The 23466-nt window shown below is 46.2% G+C and overlaps 1 protein-coding gene across 24 annotated transcripts in view; it reads left to right on the top strand.

Annotated features, from left to right (window-relative positions):
* BMP2 (bone morphogenetic protein 2) overlaps window positions 1-16841 on the top strand; it is a 235838-nt gene extending 218997 nt beyond the window's left edge. For 9 of the 24 annotated variants that reach the window (XM_086873772.1, XM_086873759.1, XM_086873751.1 and 6 more), the window contains 5 exons: window positions 6862-7059; window positions 7147-7340; window positions 11338-11771; window positions 12563-12921; window positions 15163-16841. In XM_086873772.1, coding sequence (XP_086729898.1) covers window positions 12570-12921; window positions 15163-16007 — 1197 coding nt within the window. In that variant the 5' untranslated portion in view covers window positions 6862-7059; window positions 7147-7340; window positions 11338-11771; window positions 12563-12569 and the 3' untranslated portion in view covers window positions 16008-16841. Of the gene's footprint in view, window positions 1-6861; window positions 7060-7146; window positions 7341-8266; window positions 8778-8886; window positions 10036-10465; window positions 10648-10965; window positions 11165-11337; window positions 11772-12562; window positions 12922-15162 lie in introns of those variants that run through there. The other 15 variants (XM_086873829.1, XM_086873839.1, XM_086873745.1 and 12 more) reach the window with 7 other exon arrangements.
* The last annotated feature ends 6625 nt before the right edge of the window (window positions 16842-23466 follow it).

Genomic DNA, 23466 nt, shown 5'->3' with positions numbered 1-23466 from the left:
AAAAAAGGCAAGAAAACTTTGAAGGCTTAAATATGAGCTTACTTGAGTTTTTCTTGCCCTTTTTTTAATCCAGAAAAGCTTATGTTCACTCGAGATGGTAATTACTTGAACCTAATTGGAATGAGCAATGAGCAACTCAAGCAATGAGTTTGGAGCTATTTTATGTAGCTCCAAACTCATTGCTTGATCTCAATAATAAATGAATTTACAAAGTATTTTTGTTACTAAAAGAATTGTAGTTGTGCAGGCCAGATCATCAATCTTGATTTCCTTTGGTGGCCCTAATGTGAACCTCTTTTGATTTTGAACAAAATGTTAGCTGAAACATTAGCTACTGTACCTTCAGCTATGGCAGGGAAGGAAACATGGCTCCTACAGATTTTGAAATCCTGGTTTACAAGTTAAAGATTTGGACTGAGATTTACTTGTTAAATGAATTTACATTGCATTTAAATATAAAGGAAAGAATATATTTGTAATGTAGAAGTTCCGACCTTGATCAGGACTGCACTGAGCAAAGGTCTGTGCACATGCTCCAAGAAGGTTTTACTTTTCAGACAAACCAGCTATTGGAACCTGTTCATGGCAGCAGTTTTGGCAGAAGAGATGGAGCTGGGCTGGGAGGGAGGTATCTGCTGGGAGGGATGGTGGCAGCCTGTGCTTTGATCAGCTACATTGTTTGTGACTCTGTTCATGGCAGCCAGGCTGGCTTCAGAAAGTTCCTGTGCTGAACAGAGGGCAGCTGCAGTGAGGAGGGAAGGGTCCTTCATCTCTGGAATAAATCAGCCATGGGAAATGCCAAGCCTGAATCCAAACAAGGGGTTATCAAACTGCAGCATGGATGGAAAAGAGGCTTTGCTGTGGCTGTGCAGAAACCCTGATACCTCCTGCCCAATTTATGGCTCAGTAGTGAAGGAATAAAACTTGACTGAGGTTTGACTGAATAATTGTCTTTAGGACAGATTGGTTTTGGGACTGTATGTTCATCTGGTGAACTTTATGAAAACATCTTCACATCTATCACTGAGCTTTTTTTAAAAAGAAAACAACACTGAGATTAAAATCTCCCCAAAGAGGTATTGGTCACACATCCTCACCCGGCAGCAGCACTTTTTGCCAAACATCCCTGCTCCTCTGCCTCTCCCTGAAACTGTTTCCCCCCTTTCACCTGCCAGCAGAGCAGCACATACAATTGCTCCCTAACCCAGAGAAAAATAACTCAGAGAAGTCTTAAATGTCTGGAGATGTTTCATTCTAACTTGGAGAAACTGAGGTTGGGTGTGAGAAGTAGAAGAGGCCTTCAGTGAGGATGTGGGAGGAAAAGGCAATCCCTTTCCCTGCTCCCTGCAACCAAGACAGGGTTTGTAGCCATAGAGTGACACCCTGATGAAGAGAATGCCAGTCACAAGCTGAGTGCCAGTTTGGTTCAGCTTGTGGCTCAAACACACTACAGAACTCTGTTGTGGTACTTGCCTTAGGTGTGTCAGCACAGAGCTCCACCTATCCTGGCAAACCTGTGCACAGTTTGTGGCAAATGTCCCTCAGTCCCTCTGTGGGAATGGCTGAGCACTGGGTGTTCAGGAACCCTCTCACCTCCCCACAGCTCTGGCTCCCTGGGATCCCACCCCAGCCTGCCCCAGAGCTGCTCTCTGGATCACCACAGCTCTGCTTTCAAGTGGTTTTCCCTCTGGGCACCTTTAAGCACTCCCTTATCAACAGCTCCTGTGCAGATAGAAGTGTGTTCAGCACCAGATGAAATCCCCACCAGCTGACTGAAGTGGTGACAGCCTTAACCCAGGTCCTGCATCCTCTGGGCAGGCAGAGGTGGGCATGGCCTTGGGAACTCATCCAAAGCCAGTCACCGTGGTTCTGTCAGGACACCCCCGCTGTGCCTTTGGGCAGGGCCAGGAAGCTCTCCCAGGTGGTTTCTCACCATGGTTTGTTCTGACATCCCTGGGACCACCCCCAAGCTGCAGTTTGCATGCAGCCATCCCGCTGAGGTAGCCAGCAGTGAAGCAGGCTTTTCCGTGCCAGCTGACCTCCATGCCCAGGAATGTTCCCAGGCACACTGGATTTACTAGTAGAGATGTAGCCTCAGAGGAAGAGCTACGAACAGAGCTGTAGGTCTAGCTTGCTCCCATGGAATTTGGCCCTGGGCTTTGGAAGAAGAGGGTTTTGCTTCTCTGAAAATGCAGTGGGCTCACGAGGAACATGGAGCTGTGGGAAGAGAAGGAAGCAGGGAATAAGGTAGACTTCTGTCAGGGCCCTGAGACTGGGCAGTGGTGTGGCAGAGCACTTAGGTATTGCTGCACCTGCATTTCTGTTTAATGCCCTAAGCTGGGTATAAATTGTGTCTTCCACACAAGTGAAGGAAAAGTTGCAGTTTCAGCATCCTGGGAAGAAACTAGCACTCAGCTCCCTGAATCCCTGTTTCTGGCAAGAAATCCTTGCCTCCCTCCAGCACAGCCAGGTGTCTGAAATCCTCCAAGCTGCAGGTGCCACGTCCCAGTTTCCCACTCTACACCACTGGCTTAGCAAGGGTGAGACAGAGATTCCCTTCAGAGGGTCACAGAGTTAGCTTGGAAGGGACCTTAAAGATCATCCATCCATCCATCCATCCATCCATCCATCCATCCATCCATCCCATCCATCCATCCATCCATCCATCCATCCATCCCATCCATCCATCCATCCCATCCATCCATCCATCCATCCATCCATCCATCCATCCCATCCATCATCCATCCATCCATCATCCATCCATCCATCACCCATCCATCCATCACCCATCCATCCATCCATCCATCATCCATCCATCCATCCATCCATCCATCCATCCATCCATCCATCCATCCCATCCATCATCCATCCATCCATCCATCCATCCATCCATCCATCCATCCATCCATCCATCCATCCCTGCTGTGGACAGGGACACCTCCCACTAAACCAGGCTGATCCAAGCCCCATCCAGCCTGACCTTGAGCACTTTCCCACAGTTAACTTGGATTTTCTTTTCCCCCTTAAGATGGGATTTGTAGTTGCAGTTTCTTCCACTTTTAGGATGGGAAATATTACAATAAGACAAAAGCTCCTAAAACTCATTCAGGAGAGTTATGTATCTTTTTCTGGTTTTATTACTTTGTTTATATCAAAAGTAGTGGTATTAGAAGTGCTTTTATCAGTAGCAGGACTCATAAAGAGGTTGCCAGGAGCAGTTATTCCCTTCTTGAAGAGCATTGGAAAATATTATTTCTCTGAAAACAATGGTGTTCAGAAATGGTGATAGTCCTTCTGCAAACCTGCTGCTCTGCTTAAAAATATTAAAAGTTTAAAAGCTTAAAAATTTACATTATGTCCATGTGGTAGCTCAGGAGCCTCCTTTCCACATGGGGTTTTGGGAAAGCCACAGAGCAAATGGCATTAAGTTGGGATAGCAGTGATTTCACTTCATCTTAAGAGAAATAAATCTTTGTTTTATCATATAAGTAGATATTCCTTTGGAGAGTTCATAGAAAAGCTTTTCATAGTTTCAGACCTGGAAAGTTGAGCTTGTTTTATCAGAATGTGTCCAATATTGTAAACAAATGAAGGGAAGAAAGGAAAAAATAATATTGACATGTTATTTCAGTGGTGTATTTTTTTAATCTATCACAGTTCCTTAAAACTAATGTCTGACATTTTAGAAGTTGCTTAGGGAAAAAAAAAAAAAAAGATATACAAAGCAGTCTACTTTTTATTAAGTTTAATTTGTAAGGAAACTATTTTCCCACCAGCTGCAAAAATGAATGTCACATTTGATTGCACAACTTGGATTTTCAACTTTCCACTGGTATGGAGAGAGCTGCCCTGATTTTCCAAGGATTTATTCTCAAACTTGAGTTTCAGGTCCTCAGGATTCTTCCTAGGCTGTGTGAGCATCTGAACCAGGACTTACAGTTTGTTTAGAATTATTTAAGGTATTAATTTGGGGCTTGTGGTGATCTTACTTCTTTCCTGATTCAAGTGCTGGCTGCCCCTCCTGGCAAAAAGAGGCAGAAGGAATTTTGGGGCAGTTCCTTTTTTGAAACCTGTTGGCTGTCAGGGCTTATGCAGAGGTTTGGGATGTACAAAGGGAAGCAGAAAGCAAGGGAGACAATCAAAGGTACAAAATAAGTGAAGTTTATTCCATGCTTCCCCAGCTCATTTGTTTAGTATTTTGATTTATTTGAAATTAATTTATTCCATGGCTGACTAAAGGAATGTATAAAATTTCTAGTGGATGTGAATGTTTACTGAGCCTCTACACATTAATACTGGAGAGGAAACAGAAAATGTGAGGAAGGGCAAATCCCCTGCAGTAACACAACACCAAGGCTGCCTAAGTCCAGGCAGAGAAAGCAGAGTTGATGGGAATAATGGAATTAGTAATTGGACAGTGCTGCACATCATGGACTATCACATCACATAAGACTATCAGTTTTATGGCACTGCTTTTCCTGAACAGGCTGATGGATGTGCTTACTTTAACAAGCACATAAAGTGAGGGTCACTGGAAATATCAGAAAAAAGCAGGAAGGTGATGTGTGGTGAGGGAAGGTAGTTAAAGGTATTAAGGAATATACAGGTTGGCCCAGGCTGTCCCAAAGTGCTGAGCAGGTTGGCTGCACAGTGCCCATTCTACAGTGGGGCCTGGAAAAAAGCAAAAGGAGGAGGTGATGGCACAGCAAATGAGGGAATTCAGTGTGTCCCTATCCTATGGAGACTGATCCAGGGTGGGAACAAATCTGTATGTGAATACCCTGACTGGTACCTTTATTATCTGGACCAAGGCTGGAAAAACCCCTCTGTCTTCAGTGCAAATAGACTCTTACCACATCAGAGCTTTTCTCTGTAGTTGAATGGGATTATCATATTCCTGCTAGGATTTATGGGTTGCAGTAAGAACTCTGGACAAGGCACTGCAGGAATTTGTCAGGAAACTATTGGGTAATAGGTTTGGTATCAGGCCTTTAAAAAATGTCTCCACAAGCTGAATACTGAACATCTCACTTGAAGTTTTGGGATTTTAACCCAAAGATGTGTCAACCACTGTTGAAAACCTGAGTGTGTCCTCCACAGGTCTTTGGGCCCCTGTGTACCTCTCAGTAAAAATAGCCTTTCTCTGGTGTCTGCCCCTTCTTTCCTTCCATAAAATGGAAACAGTGGATATTCCTCCCCTTGGAGAGGAATGTGGAGACTGGATACAGGGAGATGACTTTGACTATGACTCTGTGACTTTAAGGTTACAGATGTTCTGAGGATAAACAGTACCTTGAAGCAGTTGAATGTGTGCTGCTAATAATTAGTGCCTGCAATCTGGAATTTGCTTTCTGGAACTCTGCAGAGGGAGCGCTGGAGCGGACAAGAGCCTGGGAACAGTCAAAGGATCCCGTTCTCCTAAGACCCCTCCCAGTCAGTCGGTTTTGTAGCACACAAGCAAACAGGCTCCCAAATAAGAGTTCCATGGTGATGTTTGAATGAGGACCTGTGCCCATCAGAGCTCCTCTGGAAGCTGGGAACAAGGGATGGGATTGAAAGCAACACACAAATGGCTTTGCTGCCAGCACGAAGCAGGTGCAGCAGCTGATGGCTTGTGCTGAGCACATGCCACGGAGCAGGCACAAATCCTCACTATTGCTCTCTGTACTTCTGCCTAGTCTTAAGAGGATATTTTAAAATTGGAATGATAATGACCTGAGCAAACATGATTTTACAGCAGAAAATAAAATTGCAAGCATTCACTATCAAAGGCAAAGAAGTGTTAGAGAACAAGTATGCCCGATGATGCAATGTTTTTCATCCTGCAACTGAGCACAGAAAACCTTTTCATATGCCCTAAATCTGCAGCTACAATAAAGCCTTCATACAGACAATCTGCTTAAACAGAACGTCACGCTTGCCTTTATTTTATTTTAATTGCAAAACATTATCCAGTTTCACTGCTAAAATATGCACTTCTTAAGGCAATATGCGTAACTTTATTTTATCCTCCATTTTGCTTGACGTCATCTCTGCAGTGATGAAATTATAAGCTCTTGAAGTGGACCATCTATGACGCAGCCATTTCCCTTTCTTGTGGGAGAACACCCTCACCTCATTGTCTTCCTAACAAGACTTATATAATTAAAAAATCCCACTTTGCTCCAAATCTTCTGGCTAGAAGAGTTGGCATCCCTGTCTCTTCATTGCTTAAACATGTAAGCCTATACCACCGAAACAAGTAGGAACTTTGCCGCTGTCTTTGAGGCAAGATTAAGCCTTAGTATCCCAGATATTTGAGATTATTATTGATATTAACCTAGTATTTTATCCCAAACAATAGCAGTGACTAACTCTTAGTGCTTTTACTTGAAGGTCTTGCAGGAACTTACAAGTCAGGGTCAGCATGATCATCCCACTTCCACAGTGGGAAAACCAAGGCACTGTGGAAAGTGAAATTATATTCTTATTGCTGGGAAGTGAACTGGGATCTTCTGAATCAGCTCACGGCCTGCTGGATTGCCCTAGTTTGTGACTATTCCCACTGCATGGAATTAAATGTGCATCGGTGGTGGCAGTGCCTCGGAATCTGTCCAGTGATGGCTTGGTTGCTCTCCAGGCTGTACCGAGATGTTGTGGCATTTTCACCCCTTCATGATAAAATCCACAGGTCAAATGCTGGATTTTGAAATGTGGAACTTTGTAGTATCAAAGGAAAAAAACATTTGAAAAAAAAAAAAAGTTATCATATTAGCCTTGTCTTTTCCTCTTTCCTCAGTAATTTTATTACAGATTGTAGGAATGTAGCAGTTTCAAAGCTGCAGAGCAATGTGAACTGATTGCTGCAGGCTGTATTTGCAGATGTAACTGGGAGCAATCGTTCATTAGCAGTGGAGACATACTGGAAATCGAGAAAATCCTGGGTCTGCATTGTATTTCCTGATAAATTCAAATTTCCCTGCCACCGTGATGGAAAGCAAGCTGAGATTTGATGAATGAAATTGAGACTCACTGTGAAACAGAGCAACAGCTTTGAAGAGCTGCCAGATTTCAGCAAAGGTGAATAAAAAAGAAATAGACATTTCTGAATAAGCTGCCTTTCCTCTCTTCAAAAACAAATCACCTTCTTGTAACTTTTCTTCTCAGGTGAGAATCCATCCCTCACAGAGCAGGAGACAGGCTGAGCAGCAGAGCCATTTGATAGATGTTAAAAGACAAACCACCAAAAGGCAAATATGCCTTTGGAAAACAGTATTAAGTAATATTTTAAAGAATGGCCACACATCATATTCACACAGATGCCAACAGGAAGCCCAGCTCAGGAAAAGAAAAGCTTTCAGGTAATCTCTACCCATTACGAAGGCAAAACCTCAACATCACTAACACATCTTAACTCATTTTCAGCCGTCGCCCTGCTCACATTTGATGCTGTACTGTGTATATGTTTCATGCTTCAGCACAGACTTTTATCAAGAGGTTTATTCACTGAAATGTGCAAAATCCATAAAAAAAAAGCTCACCACTATTAATATTTCATGTCTCACGTACTTATCATATCCAGGAGACAGTAGTCTAAAGTGGGAATTTTCAAAAATGCTCCGTGTCAGTCACACAGGGCTGCTGCGGCCAGTAGTAAAATGTTGAATATCACTGAGCACAGAGTGATGCCAGTGTTTCTGCAGGCTTGCGTCTCTAACTAGACCAGAATTTAGGCTGTTTTGTTAAGGATTGCAAGCTGTGGTCACAGACCCCAGAGAGCCTTTCTCATCTAGGTCCTCCAGCTGAAGACTTCTGCCCACAGCCACCAGCAATGCTGGTTGCAATGTAGCCATGTTGGAAAAAAAGACACTGCATTGTGGCAGTGTGTAAGTGTGATTTAATACAGGATTTGTAAGAAAAAAATCTGAGGGAAGAAAAGTTTTTCTTCTTTCCTTTCTACCCTGGAAAAAGGACTCTTGCCTCCTTGTAAAACCTGTCCTTTTGTGATACTTTTCCATCCTTTTACTAAGAAAACCCAACAAAACCTGAAGTTAATATCTAAGTGTTTGGGTCCTAGCAAGGAACACCTGGATCTGCAACATTAGCAGCAGGTGCCAAGAAAAGAAAAAGAAAAAGAGTAAAGAAGAAAGAAATTAATTAGTGTAGTCAACTAAGCAAAGTTCTGGGGGGAGGAGTGAAATTTCACAAAGGAGATTAACAAATATGCACAGTCAGGGTTACTAATATGGATCTTTTCAGTGTAAATGGTGGTTTCTCTCTCTGGCAGGACTCGGGCTGAAGACAAGGATTGCTCTTGAAGTAACTGTAAAATGCAATGACCTTGTGGGAGCCCACCTCGATGAGGCTGGATATTTGACTGATGTACCACTCAAGTCATTTTCACAGAGCTTGGGAGGAATTTCAGCTGCAAGAAATTCTCTGCTTGAGCTTTAGTTTCTTTATCTCAAGCATGCTGCTGCAGAGCTCTAAAAGTGGGAAGGGGGCAAGGGCTCGTTTGTGGAGCTGGAAGATTGGGTGGGCACATCCAGGTGGTTTTGCCCTCCAATTCATTGTACCTAAATGCACCTGTCTCTAATTCTCTGTGTAATCATGAAGATGTTTCTCAGCTGGTGAGCTCAGGTGTGCTGGGGCTGCAGTGGAGCAGGTCTGAACACAAGGCAGAATTTAGTCAGTTTTTGTCAGCACACCAAAGACAACCAAAGCTCCAGGGATGGCACTTTGAAGGCCTTTTCCTCCTTATTCCAGGGTACTGCCTTGATGGAGCTGCATCTGTCTTGGTGAGAAATTTTCTGTGGGGGAGGTGGGGGGGTCGTGGCTGAGGTTCTGGTGTGGGTGGGTGACAGTGCACTCAGGGAATGTGTTATAGGTGCTTCAGTGTTGTATTTTGGGGCCTCTAGGAAACGGATGGGAAGGCAGAGTTGCTGCCTCAGAAATTCCAGGTCAAAATAGACTAAGACATGGCAAAGTATAAGGGCAAGGTGTTCTATTATGCATTATATAAGGCCAAGAGAAGACTTTGAGAGCTTATTTAAACTTAAAATCAGAGAGGGGCAAATCTACAAGACCCTGTCGATATCAGATTGGAGTGTATGCATGCTTTTAGAGCAACCACAAACATGTTTCTCCCTTGTAAGGCTCATTATCCTAATATAGAAAGCTCCTGGAGATAAGGCTGTGTCGGGCATACGGTAGAGCCTATGCTCCAGGCACAGGGAGTAAGTGTTGAGGCAAGAAATGACTTTTTCCTGGCATGACCCACTAAGATTGAACTGGAATGGCAATTAGAAGTTGAAGTGCTCATTTAATGTCAGTGATGTGTAAACTACGTTGCCATTGTTATTTTAGTGCTTATTTACATAATTGGCATACCCTGAAGTCACACTGCACGAACTTTCAGTTCATGCTAAAGACTTGCAGGAAGTCATAAAATTAAACATTATCTGTGCTGGAATGCAACGGAAAAATAACTCAACTTTTGAGGGATTTCACCTTGCTCGGTGTCCCCTCTCCCCGTGGGCACGGCGGCGAGTGAAAATCGGGTTAGCGAGTGTTGGGAGCTGTTGGCATGAAGGAGCTTTAGCAGCTCTTTAATTACACCGGTGCTGTTCTGGGGTGGTTTGTTTTGCTGGTGTGTTCCTCATCCTGCAGGGACCTTTCACGGGAGCTGCTGGAGTCACGATAGGGAGGCCAAGGGAAGGAGGTCCATAGGAGGAATTATTCCAGCCCAAATGGGCTGAATTCCTGATTCGAATCGGTGCTCTTCCTACACTAAAAAGTTGTAAGAAGGAGGGAAAAGGCCGCTCCCAAAGGAGGAGCTGGTAATGGAGCTGTCTCAGTTGTTATTGCTCTAAGTCCTCCTCCGCAGTAATTCAAGGTGTCACAGGCTGGCTGTGCCTTTTGCAAATGAAGCCCCTGAGAGATATTGGGAAGAGGAGGTGGAGCCCAGAGCACTTGCCTTGCCGGGAAGGCACGAGGACCCCGGCTAATGACGGTGTGCCGATGGCTTTGGCTTTGATGAGGACCCTAAATTGCCAGGTATCGCATACCTATGCGAGGGCCCGGCCCTACCGCAGAGCCCAGGCGGACAAACAAGAGATGGGGCAAAGGACTCGGCCCTGCTCGCGAGTCACTCGTTGTATCAGGAGAGCGTCTGGAAAGGGATCGAGGGACGCAGTTGTGACTGGGAGGTCAATCGCGCTGTGCACGGACCTGCCTTCTCCACCCGTGCCACCGCTGTCCTACTCCGAGGGCGATGCCACGAGCTGTGGAGGCTGCAGCCGGGAGCAGCGGCTTGGGCACGGGTGGGTCCCGGCCCGCGGGGAGCGCGGCTCAGCCCCGGGGCAGGTGCGGGGCCGCGGGCGGGCGGTTCGAGCCGGGGTTGCCGTTCCGGGCCGGCCGATCCGCCGCCGTTCCACCACTGGAGGGCAGCCACATCTTAAACAAAACCACCCAGCCCAACCCCTCTGCCGCCCGCACGGGGCTGAGCCCGCATCGGATGCGCCGCGGCAGCGCTGCGGGAGGAGACTTCTCCCGAGCCCGGGCGCTTCTCATTCGGAGAGGAGAGCGAGGAAACCCCCAGATTTCCAGCCCTCGCCCCTGGCTCGGGCAGCGGGCTCCACGCTCTGGTGGGGGGAGAAAAAGAAATAAGTACATATATGTGTTTTTTTAAGTAGTTCTAAAGCACCGGGATTCTCCCGGTACCTTACGTGACCTTCGCACCTTACCACCCCGGCAGTCCGGGGCACGGCGCTAATCCGATTTGCGGCGGCGGAACGCTCGGGCTGTACAATGGGTCATTGTTCGAGCCGGCCCGGTCCCGTTCCCCGGAGCGGGACGCGGGACCGGGCGGGCCGGGGGTCTTCCCGCATGGGATCGGCCGCCGGTACCGCAGTTTAACGGGACGGCCGCCCGCCCCATCCCTCGCCCCGGCGGCACCGCGACCCGGGCGCGGGCGGCAGCCGCGGTGAGGGAGGGAGCGGGCGAGGGAGGAGGGAGGGAAGGAGCGAGGGAGGGAGGCGGCGTCTCCTTTAAAAGCCGTGCGGGGCCGCAGCCCGCTCCCACAGGGCGGCTGTGATTGGCGCGGGCCCCCGAGCCTCCGGGGTCGTGACATCGCCGCGCAACAAAAAGCCCCGGCGGCGGCGGCGGGCGGCCACCCCCGGCCATGGTGCGGTGCGGGGCCGGCGGGGAGCCCGGCGCGGTGCCCTAGCGCGGCCGCTCCACGCGGGACGGCGGCGGGCGGCTCCCCACCCTTTTTTTTTTTTTTTTTTTCTTTTTTTTTTTTTTTTTTCCTCCCTCTTTTATTTACCCTCCTCCCTCCTTTTTCCTTTCTTTTTTAAGGGAGCGGAGACAAGTCAAGCTTCATCTTGATGTTGCTGCTGGAGTCTCGATAAATGTCCATCTGTCTGATGAGCGTGATGCAAAGGACATTTTTGAAAAGGAGCCTTTTAACTCCGTAGACACGTAGGGACCCATTCACGGGCAGGCACACACACGCGAGGAGGAGGAGGAGGAAGAAAAAGAAGAAGCAACTTCACGATCGCTGCTTTTAAAAGGGAGAAGCTTTTTCCCTGGCTGGGACTTGCCTTCTGCCTCCTCAACCAGCTGCTAAAAGTATGTTTCCGAGGCGGACTGCACTTCAGGGAACTCCTATTTTCTGCTCGGCAGCTGTAGAGGAGCAGCAGCGAAGTTTGGAGTAACACCAAGTGATGCGGGAAAAACACCCCGAGAGCAGAACACCCTCCTGCAGACACAACCCCTGCTGCTGCACACAGGTATAGCTCCGGCGGTCGCAGATCCGCTGAAAGCCTTCTCCGCAGGATGACTCCGTGGGCCACGGCGGAGGTGCTAGCGCTCTGGAAGAGAGAGGGGGGACGGGACACTAATCATAACTATTATTACTATTATAATAATCCAGCCCAAAGTTTCACGGGGGAGAATGTCATCCTGTGGGTTTGGCTAAGGACGTAGCAGGATATGTATTTTCCTCCTTTCCCTTCTTCCACTCCGCCGAGGGAAAACAGCTCTCCTTTTCCCTCCGCTGAGGGAAGCTGCTGCCCCGCCGCGGGGGAAGCGGAGCGGGCCCCGGGCCCCCGCGGCTCGGCTCAGCGGGGCGTGTGGGGGGAAGCCCGGGGGTCGGGACGGGAGAGCAGCGGGGAGCTGGCTCTGCAGGGCAGCCGCCCCTTCCCTTCCCTTCCCGGTGAGCGGTGCCGGCCGCGGCGGCGGGAGGCCCGGCCCCGCGCACACCTGCGCCCCGGCCCCGGCGGAGCCCCCGGCCGCGTCCCCTCCTCCCCTTCACCTCCGCGCTCCTTTGTTGCGGAGCGCCCCGCTCCTCTCCCCGTCCCGCCTCGCTCCCTTTGATCTCCTGCCACGGGGATTTCGGTGCCGCCGCGCACCTGAAGCGGCCCCTCGGGGGGCTCCGCCGGCCGCTCCGCGCCGGGGGCTCCGCCGGCCATGGCCCGGCGCCGGGGTGGGTCCCACCTGCGGACCGTCCCCGCCCGTCCCCCCCCCTTCCCCGGCGCGGTGTCCGCGCTGACTGGCTCCCATCGCCTCCTCCTCCGCGCAGGTTGATCATGGTTGCCGTGACCCGCTCGCTCCTGGCGCTGCTGCTCTGCCAGGCGCTGCTGGGCGGCGCGGCCGGGCTCATGCCGGAGGTGGGTCGGCGGCGCTTCAGCGAGCCGGGCCGCGCCGCCTCGGCCGCGCAGCGCCCCGAGGACCTGCTCAGCGAGTTCGAGCTGCGCCTGCTCCACATGTTCGGGCTGAAGCGGCGGCCCAGCCCCGGCAAGGACGTCGTCATCCCGCCCTACATGCTGGACCTCTACCGCCTGCACGCGGGGCAGCAGCTGGGGCAGCCGGCGGCGCTGGGCTTCCCGCTGGAGCGGGCGGCGAGCCGCGCCAACACCGTCCGCAGCTTCCACCACGAAGGTACGGGCGGGCCGGGGCTCCGCGGGCTGCGGGAGCGAAGGGGAGGGCAGGGCCGGAGGAGGAGCGGGGGGCGGATTCCTCCCGCCGGTACCGCGGGCTTCTCCCCGTGTGTCTCCCGGCCGGCTGCGCTGCCCGACGGGCTCTGCTGCGGAGCTCTTGCTCTGCCGGCTCCCTTCTCCCCGCTGTCCGTCCGCCGGGGCGCTCCCGGTTTATTGACTTTTCCCCCTAAACCAGCGCGATTCCGCGTTTAGCGTTCCCACAGATCGCCGCTCTCCTGCGAGACTAGAAAGCAGGGAAGGCTCCCTAATGCGCGGCTGAGCCGGGCAGCTGCGGAGATCCCTAATCCTTGTCTAATCCCCGTGAGAGATCAATGAAACGATCAATCTCCGCATCCTCCGCGGGGGCTGCCGTGGAGGAGCGCTGCAGCCAGACCCACCCCGGCTCGCAGCGCCCAAAGCCCCGCTCGGCTCTCACCTGCGAGGCCTCCCCTCCTGCAGCCCCCCGAGGCTCTCCGGGCCAGACCCTCGCTCGCAGCCGGGGGCGTTTCCCGGCTCCCGTGGCTGCGGAGTTTAGCGGGACCTGCAGCCGGTGGGGCGCGTGTCTCTCACGTGCTTTTTTCGGGAAGCGTTCCCCGGGTTCTAATTGCTCCTGGCTGAGGCTCTACTGTGCTGCCAAGCAGCGGCCCCGCTGCAAAAGTAATGGCAACTCAGTTTCCCCCCGCTTTTAGAGTGCAACAGTGTCAAGAAAAGATATTAATTAGGTTTTAAGTTTCTAAAAAGAGGCGGCCTCCGAGAAGCGGATGTGCTGTTTAGTGGAAAGCTTTTCGTGAGGAAGATGGATGGTGAAATCCAGCCTCTCCTCATCCCCGTTTCCCTACATGGGAAGTAAAAACCTGGCAGTTGTTAATGGGGGAAAGCCAGCACGTGGGTCACTCATGTTAAACACAAGGATTGCGGGCGAGGGGATGAGGGAGAGAGGAGTTGAAAGGGCAAAGCTGATGAGGTTTAGGCAAATGTAAAAAAATCTGCTGTTTGAAGTAGTCATATGATTACAGCAAAAGCTAATTTTGTTAGAAAAATCAGTGTTATAATTTTTACAAAATTTAGAAGAAAATCACTGTGACTCATTTTTTTTTTTCACTGAGTTCTCTCTGCACTAGTGACTTCTTGAGAGCAGAAGTTTGTCTTGTGGCCATACAAAATATTTGCATATTAGCAAATACTGGTCTGGTCCTGAAATACCAAAAGGCTGAGCCTTACCTTATGCAAAAAGTTGTACTGGATTCAAAGGGGAATGGTTACACGACTGAGAATTGCTAACAGCAGTTATGGTTCCCCCTTAGGAAGTGATTTTTTTTTTTTTTTTCTCTTCAGTATGTTTAGCACCAAAATTAAAAACTATGAGAGAGTTTTATTTTGGGAAATAATTTTAACTTAATATCTGTAGCAACCCTACCTATATTGTACTCCTCCTGAAGGTCCATTCAGTTATTACTCAAAGGTGGGAATGGCCTGGAGTTCAGTGACTCCTTAAATGTCTGGGTTTGATGGTTTTATAAACTTCTTGTTTGGAGGTGACTTTGTTTCATTACCTCTTTTCCATCCACCCTTATTTCAGCAGTTGAATTTTCCTGCTGCTCCTTATGGCCCTTTTGGATGAACACTGGGGCGTGCTTTGTAAAATACCGTTATGGGTGCTGAGTTCACAGAGTTCTAATTAAACACAACAATCCATGTGCTAAGATTTGTAGGTCACCTAAATTGCAGAGTAATGGATTTCAGAAAGGGATTGGTGCTAGAGATGTATCTCAGAAAAAAAACAAACAGAAATGCAACAGTCACCCAAAGTCTTCTACCAGTTTTAATGATTACTCGCTACCTGTAGTGCTTGAGTTTTTCAGTCATGTCCTTGAAGTCCAAATTAATGCTGTATATTTCTTGCTTCAAGTGATAACCACCTGGAAGGCAAAGGCCACCAGGATCCAATCCAGACGTGTAACAATGAATGAAGCATTTTGAACTTAAATCTATATGTGCCTGCATAAACAAACTAACAAGGGAGACAGTATTTTCTGCCAGAAAGTCTTTCAGGTCTTGTGTGTCACATGTGGTGGCTGTCATTTGAAAGCTGCCATCAGCAGACAGTCTTAAGTGGTTTGATTTTTTGTCTCAGTTTCTGATTTTTTTCCTTTTTTTTCTCTCTTTTTTTTTATTTTTTATTTTCCCTGTTTAATCAAATTAGAAGTTTTGGAAGAACTGCCAGAAACTAGTGGGAAAACTGCACGGCGTTTCTTCTTTAATTTAACTTCCATCCCTAACGAGGAGTCTATCACCTCAGCTGAACTCCAGATTTTTCGGAAACAGGTGCACGGAGCCTTTGAGAACAACAGCAGCTACCATCACCGTATTAATATTTATGAAATTATAAAGCCAGCCACAGCCACCTCTAAGGACCCTGTCACAAGACTTTTGGACACCAGGTTGGTGCATCATAATGCAAGTAAATGGGAAAGTTTTGATGTAACGCCAGCTGTTTTGAGGTGGATTGCACATGGACAACCTAATCATGGGTTTGTGGTAGAGGTGGTTCACTTGGACAAAGAGAACAGTGCCTCCAAGAGGCACGTTAGGATTAGCAGGTCTTTACATCAGGATGAAGATAGCTGGTCTCAGCTCAGGCCATTGTTAGTGACGTTTGGGCATGATGGCAAGGGACACCCGCTCCATAAAAGAGAAAAGCGTCAAGCGAAACACAAACAGCGTAAACGCCACAAATACAGTTGCAAAAGGCATCCGTTATATGTGGACTTCAATGATGTGGGGTGGAATGACTGGATTGTTGCCCCACCGGGGTATAGTGCCTTTTACTGCCATGGGGAATGTCCTTTTCCACTGGCAGATCATCTAAACTCAACAAACCATGCCATTGTTCAGACTTTGGTCAATTCAGTGAATTCCAAAATCCCCAAGGCTTGCTGTGTGCCGACAGAACTGAGTGCTATTTCCATGCTCTACCTTGATGAAAATGAAAAAGTTGTATTAAAGAACTATCAAGATATGGTTGTGGAGGGTTGTGGGTGCCGCTAACACAGCAAATATATTGGACAAATGCAAAAAAAAAAAAAAAAAATAGCTGACACTTTAATATTTCCCAATGAAGACTTTATTTATGTAATGAAATGGAAAGAAAAAAAAAACACAACTATTTTGAAAATATATTTATGTCTACGAAAAAGTTGGGAAAACAAATATTTTAATCAGAGAAATATTCCTTTAAAGATTTTAAATGTATTTTAGTTGTACATTTTATATGGGTTTAACCCCAGCACATGAAGTATAATGGTCAGATTCTTATTTTGTATTTATTTACTATTATAACCACTTTTTAGAAGAATAGATAATTTGTATTTATATGTAATCAAAAAAGAAAAAAATATAGGGTTTGTACATAATTTTCCAAAATTGTAGCTGTTTCAATTGTGTGTATTTAAGTTGAAAAGAATACATGGAAGGTTACTATGGCAAAGTGCATAGCACATTTGCTTTCTGCTGTGCTACTGTTAAGGTCACAAGTTCAAGTCCAGAAAAAAGTGGATAATCCACTCTGCTGACTTTCAAGATTATATTGTACAATTCTCAGGAATGCTGCAGGGTGGGCTGTCCAATCCATGAGAACTGGCATCCTCTTTAGGTGGAACATTTGGATAAGAACCAGACGTTGCTGATCTAGTATAAATACTGCTATTCCCAACTAATTTGCAGCGTGAATATAAGGGCCAATAGAAATCCGATGGGAGGTGGGGGTGGGGGAAGACTGAATTCTTTCTAGACCTACAGAAAAGTGAATGTTTGATGTTTCCTTTAAAAGTCCTTCCTTTAAAAGTCCTGGCCAAATATAAAATAATAAAAACTAAAATGTCATCCTTTTTTTTTGTGATTATCTATGCTAAAGAGGAACACTTGCCTAATTTGTACCGGCCCTTGTCTTTAACAGTTGGAAAAGCCTTGCATACTTCCTCACCTCAGATGAGAGCTCACTTCTGTGGAGTGTTACAGTGAAATTAATCTGCAATTTTTGCCCTACATTCAGCAAGCTGTTGTCATATGCAGCCTCCTCTCTAACCTCAGCTGATGGTTTTGCTGTCTGGCAGATTCGTTTTCCAGGGTTTTGTATTGGAAACCTTTCCCCCCCCCCCCACCCCCCCCAAATGTTTAAGTCTATTTCAGATAATAAATCATAGAATTCTGATATTTCTTTCTGAGAAGTCCAGTCTGTAAGAAAAAATGGCTCACTTGTGCAGTCATCACAAGAACAACTTGTGTTTGCATCATCTTACTGTTATTTAAATCCTTCGTGTAAGGGGCAAAGTGTGATTTGCAGTAGGCAAACAGAGCATTAAAGCTGATGCTGGTCGTGCCTATTGCATGTTCCACACCTGGTGTGGCAGGCAGAGCCTGGGGGTGTTGTTGTGAAAGTTGTGCTGAAATAGGAGAGCAGGAAAGGAGCTTAAATGGGCTTCTTGGTCATCCCCTGGAGCTCTGTTGTGAGTCCAGTTCTGGATCTGGTGAGCTGAGGCTACACTTCCTGAAGCCATGTGTGCAATGGGCCCTGTAGTGACCTCTCTAAGGCAGCTGTGGGAATCTCTGATTTGGGCCTCCTGATGTTTTGTTAACGAACCCCTCTTTTTTCTCCTGGCCCTCTCCAAACTTCTCCTTTTTATACCAGAATCATCTGGGTTGCAGCAATGATACTAAATAGATGGGTTGATCAGAAAGGCTAACTTGATGATGTCTTAAAGGTCCTCTTGTAGAACAATCCTTTACTGCTTTTCATCACAAAAAGCAGAGGGCACAGAGGATAGGAGAGAAAAACTAATTACCTGTCAGCTGCTTCCTTTTTTTTCTTGTGAGCTTAAGAATCTCTTGTGCTGTAAGGTTCTGTGGTGAGATAAAACTGATGTATTTCTTTGGATCAGCAGGTTTTTTTAACAGCTGTCAGACAACAATCCACCACACTGCAGCTGGGCTCTGCTTAATTTTGAGATTAGCTGATGTTGGTCATGCTGATAATACATAGCAGCCTCTGGGTTGGCTGAGGGGACAAACTCCAGGTGTTTTTTCAAAATACTGGTTCTGTTTCAGTGGCTGATGTTTTCAGGGATGAAACATCACCTGTGCAGGAGTTTGGTTTGCCGTTTGCTTCTTGCCAGCTTTCCTGGTGCTGGATGAGTTTGTGGCTGTTGCTTTGGCAAGGTTGTCAGTGCTGCAGTGGAGGTTCAGCAAGGGTTCGGTGTTTGTGATGTGTGGTCGTGCAGTCGGGTCAGAGCTGTGTTACTGTACTGTAAAACCCCAGCTTGATAAAGCCGATAAGTGCTGAAAATTTAATGATGAGCATGAAAAGCATGAGCCCAACCCTGCAAAACTGGTAAAGAACCCACAGCACTTCTAACCAGACCCTCAGCTCTGGTGTTGCAAAGCTGAAGTCTTACAGCTCCTTCATGTGTAACGAGACAGGGAGCCTCTTTACAGAGTGGTGACTGCTTCACTTCTCCTGTAAGACACAAGAACACACTGATGCTAATTTTGTTGCCAAAAAATTTGCTACAGCACTTGTCTATGCATGAGCAGGAGCTGGCTCATGGCGTGGTGCCGCGTTCCTTGCACAGGCAAACCTCCTGGTGCTTGACAAGGAATTGCATCCTTAGTAAAATATACTGGGAGGCAAATGTATCATTGCTAACTTACTAAGACCCACTCTTGTAAGCATTTCTGTAACTGCTTAGTGTTAGCCACAGAATCATCAGTTCCATACTGATTTTGAAGAGGAAATATGCAGGTGTCAAGCTCAGCACATCAATAAATTTCTGCAGAGCTGGTTTTGTAATGTACCTTTAAATCCTTAACCTTAACCTCACTCTCTAGGTTGGAGACTTGAGAGTGTTGCATTCAAGACTTTGTTTAGGACTTAAAGTAAAAGAAACAGAACAAACTTTCACAGATGACTAGTAGGAAGTTCTCCTAGAGATCAGTTGGGTTCCTGGATTTTTCTAAATAGGGTTGATGATCAGACAGCCCTTCTGAAAGGTCTGGGCTTTCTGGCATCTTTTGAAAGTCTGGTAATGATGGCTAAATAATGCTAAATACTAAAGGTATGCTGTTACCACAGCACACTAGTACTTACTTTAGTTCTTTAGTACTTATTAGTATTATAGTGCTCTACAAGGAGAAAAGAGCTTTTTCCTCTTAAGAGGAGAAAAGCAAAATATTTTGAAAGCAAAATTTTGCTTCTAGGCACTTATATAATCTATATAGGCAGAGATTGTGATAGATAATGTCACCCTTTGTGCATTTCAGATAAGCATCTCTCTAAACACAAATGTGATCAGCATGTCTCCTTGTCCTTTTGAGACTCAGTAGCAGCTTTGTCGAGTGGCTTGATAATTTTTGCGCAAAATTCAGTTGGACTTCTGAGGTCAGCAGCATGTAGAGGAGGATCTTCAGTTGAGGTAAGCTCTCCCGAGAGCATTGGCCATTCCCAGCGAGCAGGGGCTGCTCTGCTGGGCTCCCCAGAGCCAGGAGTGGAGCCTTTCCCTGCCCACCCAGGGTTTGGGTGGCCACATCCCTGCTCCCCCCGCCAGGCAGGTGAGGCTCACATCCCCACATGTGAGGCTCAGAGAGGAACATGATTTATTGTACTCTCAGCTGTGGAGGAGGAGCTCATCCACACTGGGTTTGTATCAGACCCACTTGGCTACGCTATTGGAAGAGGATAATTATTGAGCTATCGTATTGTATGGTTATTCCTAAGTTGTTGATTTTTGGGGTGGTTTTTTATTGATTTCAGGAGGCAGCTAATTGCCATATGGCAGCTTGATGTTAATGTTTTATGAAGATCAGGAAACAAAAGTTTATGAAACAAAAGCTTTTGTATAGTAACTGCAGAGTTTCAAGAACTGTTTTATACTTCCTGACAGTGCAGGTCTGGCTTAATGGTTTGTTTTTACTGCTTAAGAGTGTAAACCTTTCTTTAGCCGATGTGTGGAAATTATATCCTCATCCCGCATTACACATTTCTCATTGCTCATTACTCATTCCTGCTTTCATTGCTGCCATCTGTAATCAGAGCTTTACTGTTTCAACTGCATGCAAAATGCTATCCTTTGCACAGTAAGATACTTTTCCTTAGCATTCATCCACCCTTTCAAAAAAAACAAAAAGGTGGGGGGAAAAGGGGGGGAAAAAAAAGGGGGAGGAAAAACCTACTCTGTCTATATTGTTTTTCTCTGTTTTGGGTGGAGTCTGTGTTAGATTTTGGTTGCTAGATGGTTTCTGTAGTAACAAGCAGAGTAAAATCCAAGCCTGAAAAGGCACTTTTAAAGGTGCCATATCTTGCCTGAAGTATTATTTATCTAATTATGGTTATGGAATGTTTAGTTTCTCCTTTATATGAAGGCAACCTCTTTTGGGAGTGCAGACTGCTGCTATGAGAACTCGATATGTTGTGATCTTAAAACAGGAGAACCACAAATCTTGTTCCCAGTTGACTTAAGCTGCTGAAAATAATAACAAAAAAGCCAAAGGCATTAAATGCATTTTTAAAGATTGCTACAGGCACAGACCACTTTGGTTTTTAGTTACATAGGAAAGGAATAAGAAGCTAAGTTCAGAAGGACACTTGGATTGTACATGTTAGTACAGTAAGGAGGGTGTTGGATACAAGCAACAGTGGTTTGTTTTGTTAGACTACTGTGTACAAGGAAGAAATCCCAGCTTCTTCAGAATATGACTTTTCAGTACTCCAATTTTTTTGTTTATTTCTCCAAAGAGGCTTTGCAGGTGTGTGAGAAAGTAGGCACACACATGGTTACTGCTTTTGCCTTGCTTAGGCACAAAAAGAATTCTGAAAGTATTTCAAGATTGCTACTTTTCTGTCTCTCCAGTACAAGTAATGTACTTTCATTACTTGTATTCCTGACAGTCTTGTCTGCAACAAACAGTAATGGTTTCCTAAGGTGGAGTTTCCTTTTTTTGGAATCTCATCACCTGTCAGTTCCCTCCAGGATTTAGCAACCTTCTGTCCATGAGCCCTGTGAAATGGGAACTTAGAAAAGCAGCTACACCGGGTTTGTCCCGGTTCTGTGTCCTTTGCAGAGACAGCTTTGTCCCAGCCTTCAGCAGGAATCTTAGTTTGGGATGGGTTTGAAGGGATGCACCCACTGGGCACAGCAGGGGCACCCCAGAACAGCAGGGACACCCCACAACAGCAGGGACTGTGGGTGGAACTTGCCTGAAATCTGAGGGCCAGAGCTCATTTCCATCTGTATTTCCATAGTGCTGGGAAGGCACTGAGCTGGAATTCCTGCCTGGGCTTGCATTGCCCTCCGTAGAGAAGAGGCTGAGAGCTCTTGCACCTCTGCAGGGGCAGGGAATTTGCAGTGGGCAGCCTGGTTCTTGGCTAGGAGAGCTGGGTCTGCTCTTTACTGTTGGTTCTTGCGGGGCCTTCTGCAAAATATGCTTGGCTGCCTCCACTGAAGTTAGACCAGAGCCACTGAGGGAGGTCTGCAGTGGAAGGGACTGATCAGTGTGGGTTTAGTTTGAAAAAAGGCAGGGATTTTCATCAGGGAAATAGGGGAGGACCCTGCAGGCTTTTGAAGCTGAAAGTGTTAAAAGCTTTGAAGGGGACTTCAGGTAGAGCAGAGTAGCAAATTGATAACATTATGAAAGTTCAGGTTCCCACAACAGCCTAACTGAGGAAGATTTACAATTTAATGAGGCTGATAATCCCATTAGAGATTAAATTAAGAAGGTTTTTCTGGGAGATCAACAAGAAAATGATGAGTATTGTACAGTAGATTGGCTCATAATGCCAAGGCTAACATGTACTTCTTGCACTGCAGGACACTGTTTCATTCAGTGTGTCTCATTAAAACAAAGCCTTCAACTCCAGCAGTGTTTCACTACAAACAGAAGCAAATTATTATTATTTTTTATTACTATTACTACTACTGTTATTACTATCATCATCATTCTGGAAACAATATGCAGATTAAAAGATGGAAATATCAACCAGATCTGCAAATCAGCACAGCTCTACTGAGCTGGTTCTCAGACAATCCTGTTGTTTTTATTAGAGCAAATCCTCAGGAGGCAGGGTGACCACATATGAAAAGTAATGTATTTAAGGTAACGATTGACATAACTCCTGTAGCTTGGAACTTGCACAAACCACTTTTTATGGCATCCTGCACACCCTAGTGATGGGAAAGTATTGTATGGAATAATGACTCTGTAACCACAGACTTCAAAAGTATAGAATGTCTGCAGCGTGATGGAAATAGCTGTTTCCACATCAATAATGTGCTCACAGGCATATGGAAGCTTAATTGCGAGGCCAGTGGTGATGGGAGGAGGAAGGGTGAGGGGCTATCTGCCTGTGGCTGCCTCTGCTTTACAGCCAGAAACAATGATTCAATTCATGATAAACTTGAATTTTGCATTTTTTTCCTCAGGATTTATTGATAATTTCATGTGGGACTTCATAGACCAAGGGAGTTACTGACTCCTTAGGAGTTAGGAAGAGAGATAGGGTTTGTATTATTCCTTATAAGCATCACTCTGGCTTGTTGTGTTAAATTGTTCTATTTTAAGGGTGGTTCTAACACAACTTTTTCTCCTGCTCATATTTTCTCTTTTCCTTTGAATGAAAAACCTTTTACTTAAAAGCAATCTCTCAGTTTGAGAGCTTTTTTTTTTTTTGAGAGCTCCAGCTTTTTTGGTCCATTTTCATGAAGAATCCTGATTTTCTAGTTGACATCATAATGGTAGGATGAAGGTTGTTTTGATGTCACAGTCTGTTGCTATTGAAACAAGTCCTAATGCACATGGAATATGTTCTCCTAGCCCTGGCACTGTAGATGAAAGGTGGGCCTAATAGCTTTAAATGAAAAAAATGAGTGGTTTTGTTCTGCAAAACACTGGTATTATTGTTACTCTTTTATTCCTGTTATTCAAATGACAAATATGTTGTCATTTTACTGCTTTCAGTGTCCAGACTTACAGCAGGATTACTTTAAATCTTCCCTTGCTGGAATCTCGTGAGGACACCATGGAGTCTGAGATCCTTAAAATTTCCCCACATTCTCTGGGGAATGGCACCTTGAGACTCAAAGATCAGAAGGAATGGAATTGAAATTCTCCTTTGCTTAACCACTAGTACTTTTAAAGTCCATCAACATTTTTAGTTGTTTAGGATTAGCAGTAACCCATGTTCTCTAGATGTTATTACTGAGGGGAGGATCAAAGACTAATTGATTCATATTTCCTGGTCTGCTGATTTATTTTTTTTTCCCCTTTTGTGTTATTTTATGTTTTAGAAATAGTTAATGGTTAACTGCTTCTTGACATGTTAGGCAAAGAAGTCTCCCAGGTTTGTAGATGAAAAGATTTTCATCTTTGAAAATATAACCCAAATGTACCCTAGAGGGCAGAGTCATTTAGAGAGAGCTGCTGCACACCTGCCGGGTTACTGGTGCGTGCCCACTGCCTG

The sequence above is a fragment of the Cyanistes caeruleus genome, chromosome 2 (genome assembly GCF_971803275.1).
Source record: "Cyanistes caeruleus chromosome 2, bCyaCae1.hap1.1, whole genome shotgun sequence".
Taxonomy (NCBI): domain Eukaryota; kingdom Metazoa; phylum Chordata; class Aves; order Passeriformes; family Paridae; genus Cyanistes; species Cyanistes caeruleus.
The sequence above is the reverse complement of the archived record's forward strand: the minus strand, read 5'-3'. Positions and strand labels throughout refer to the sequence as shown.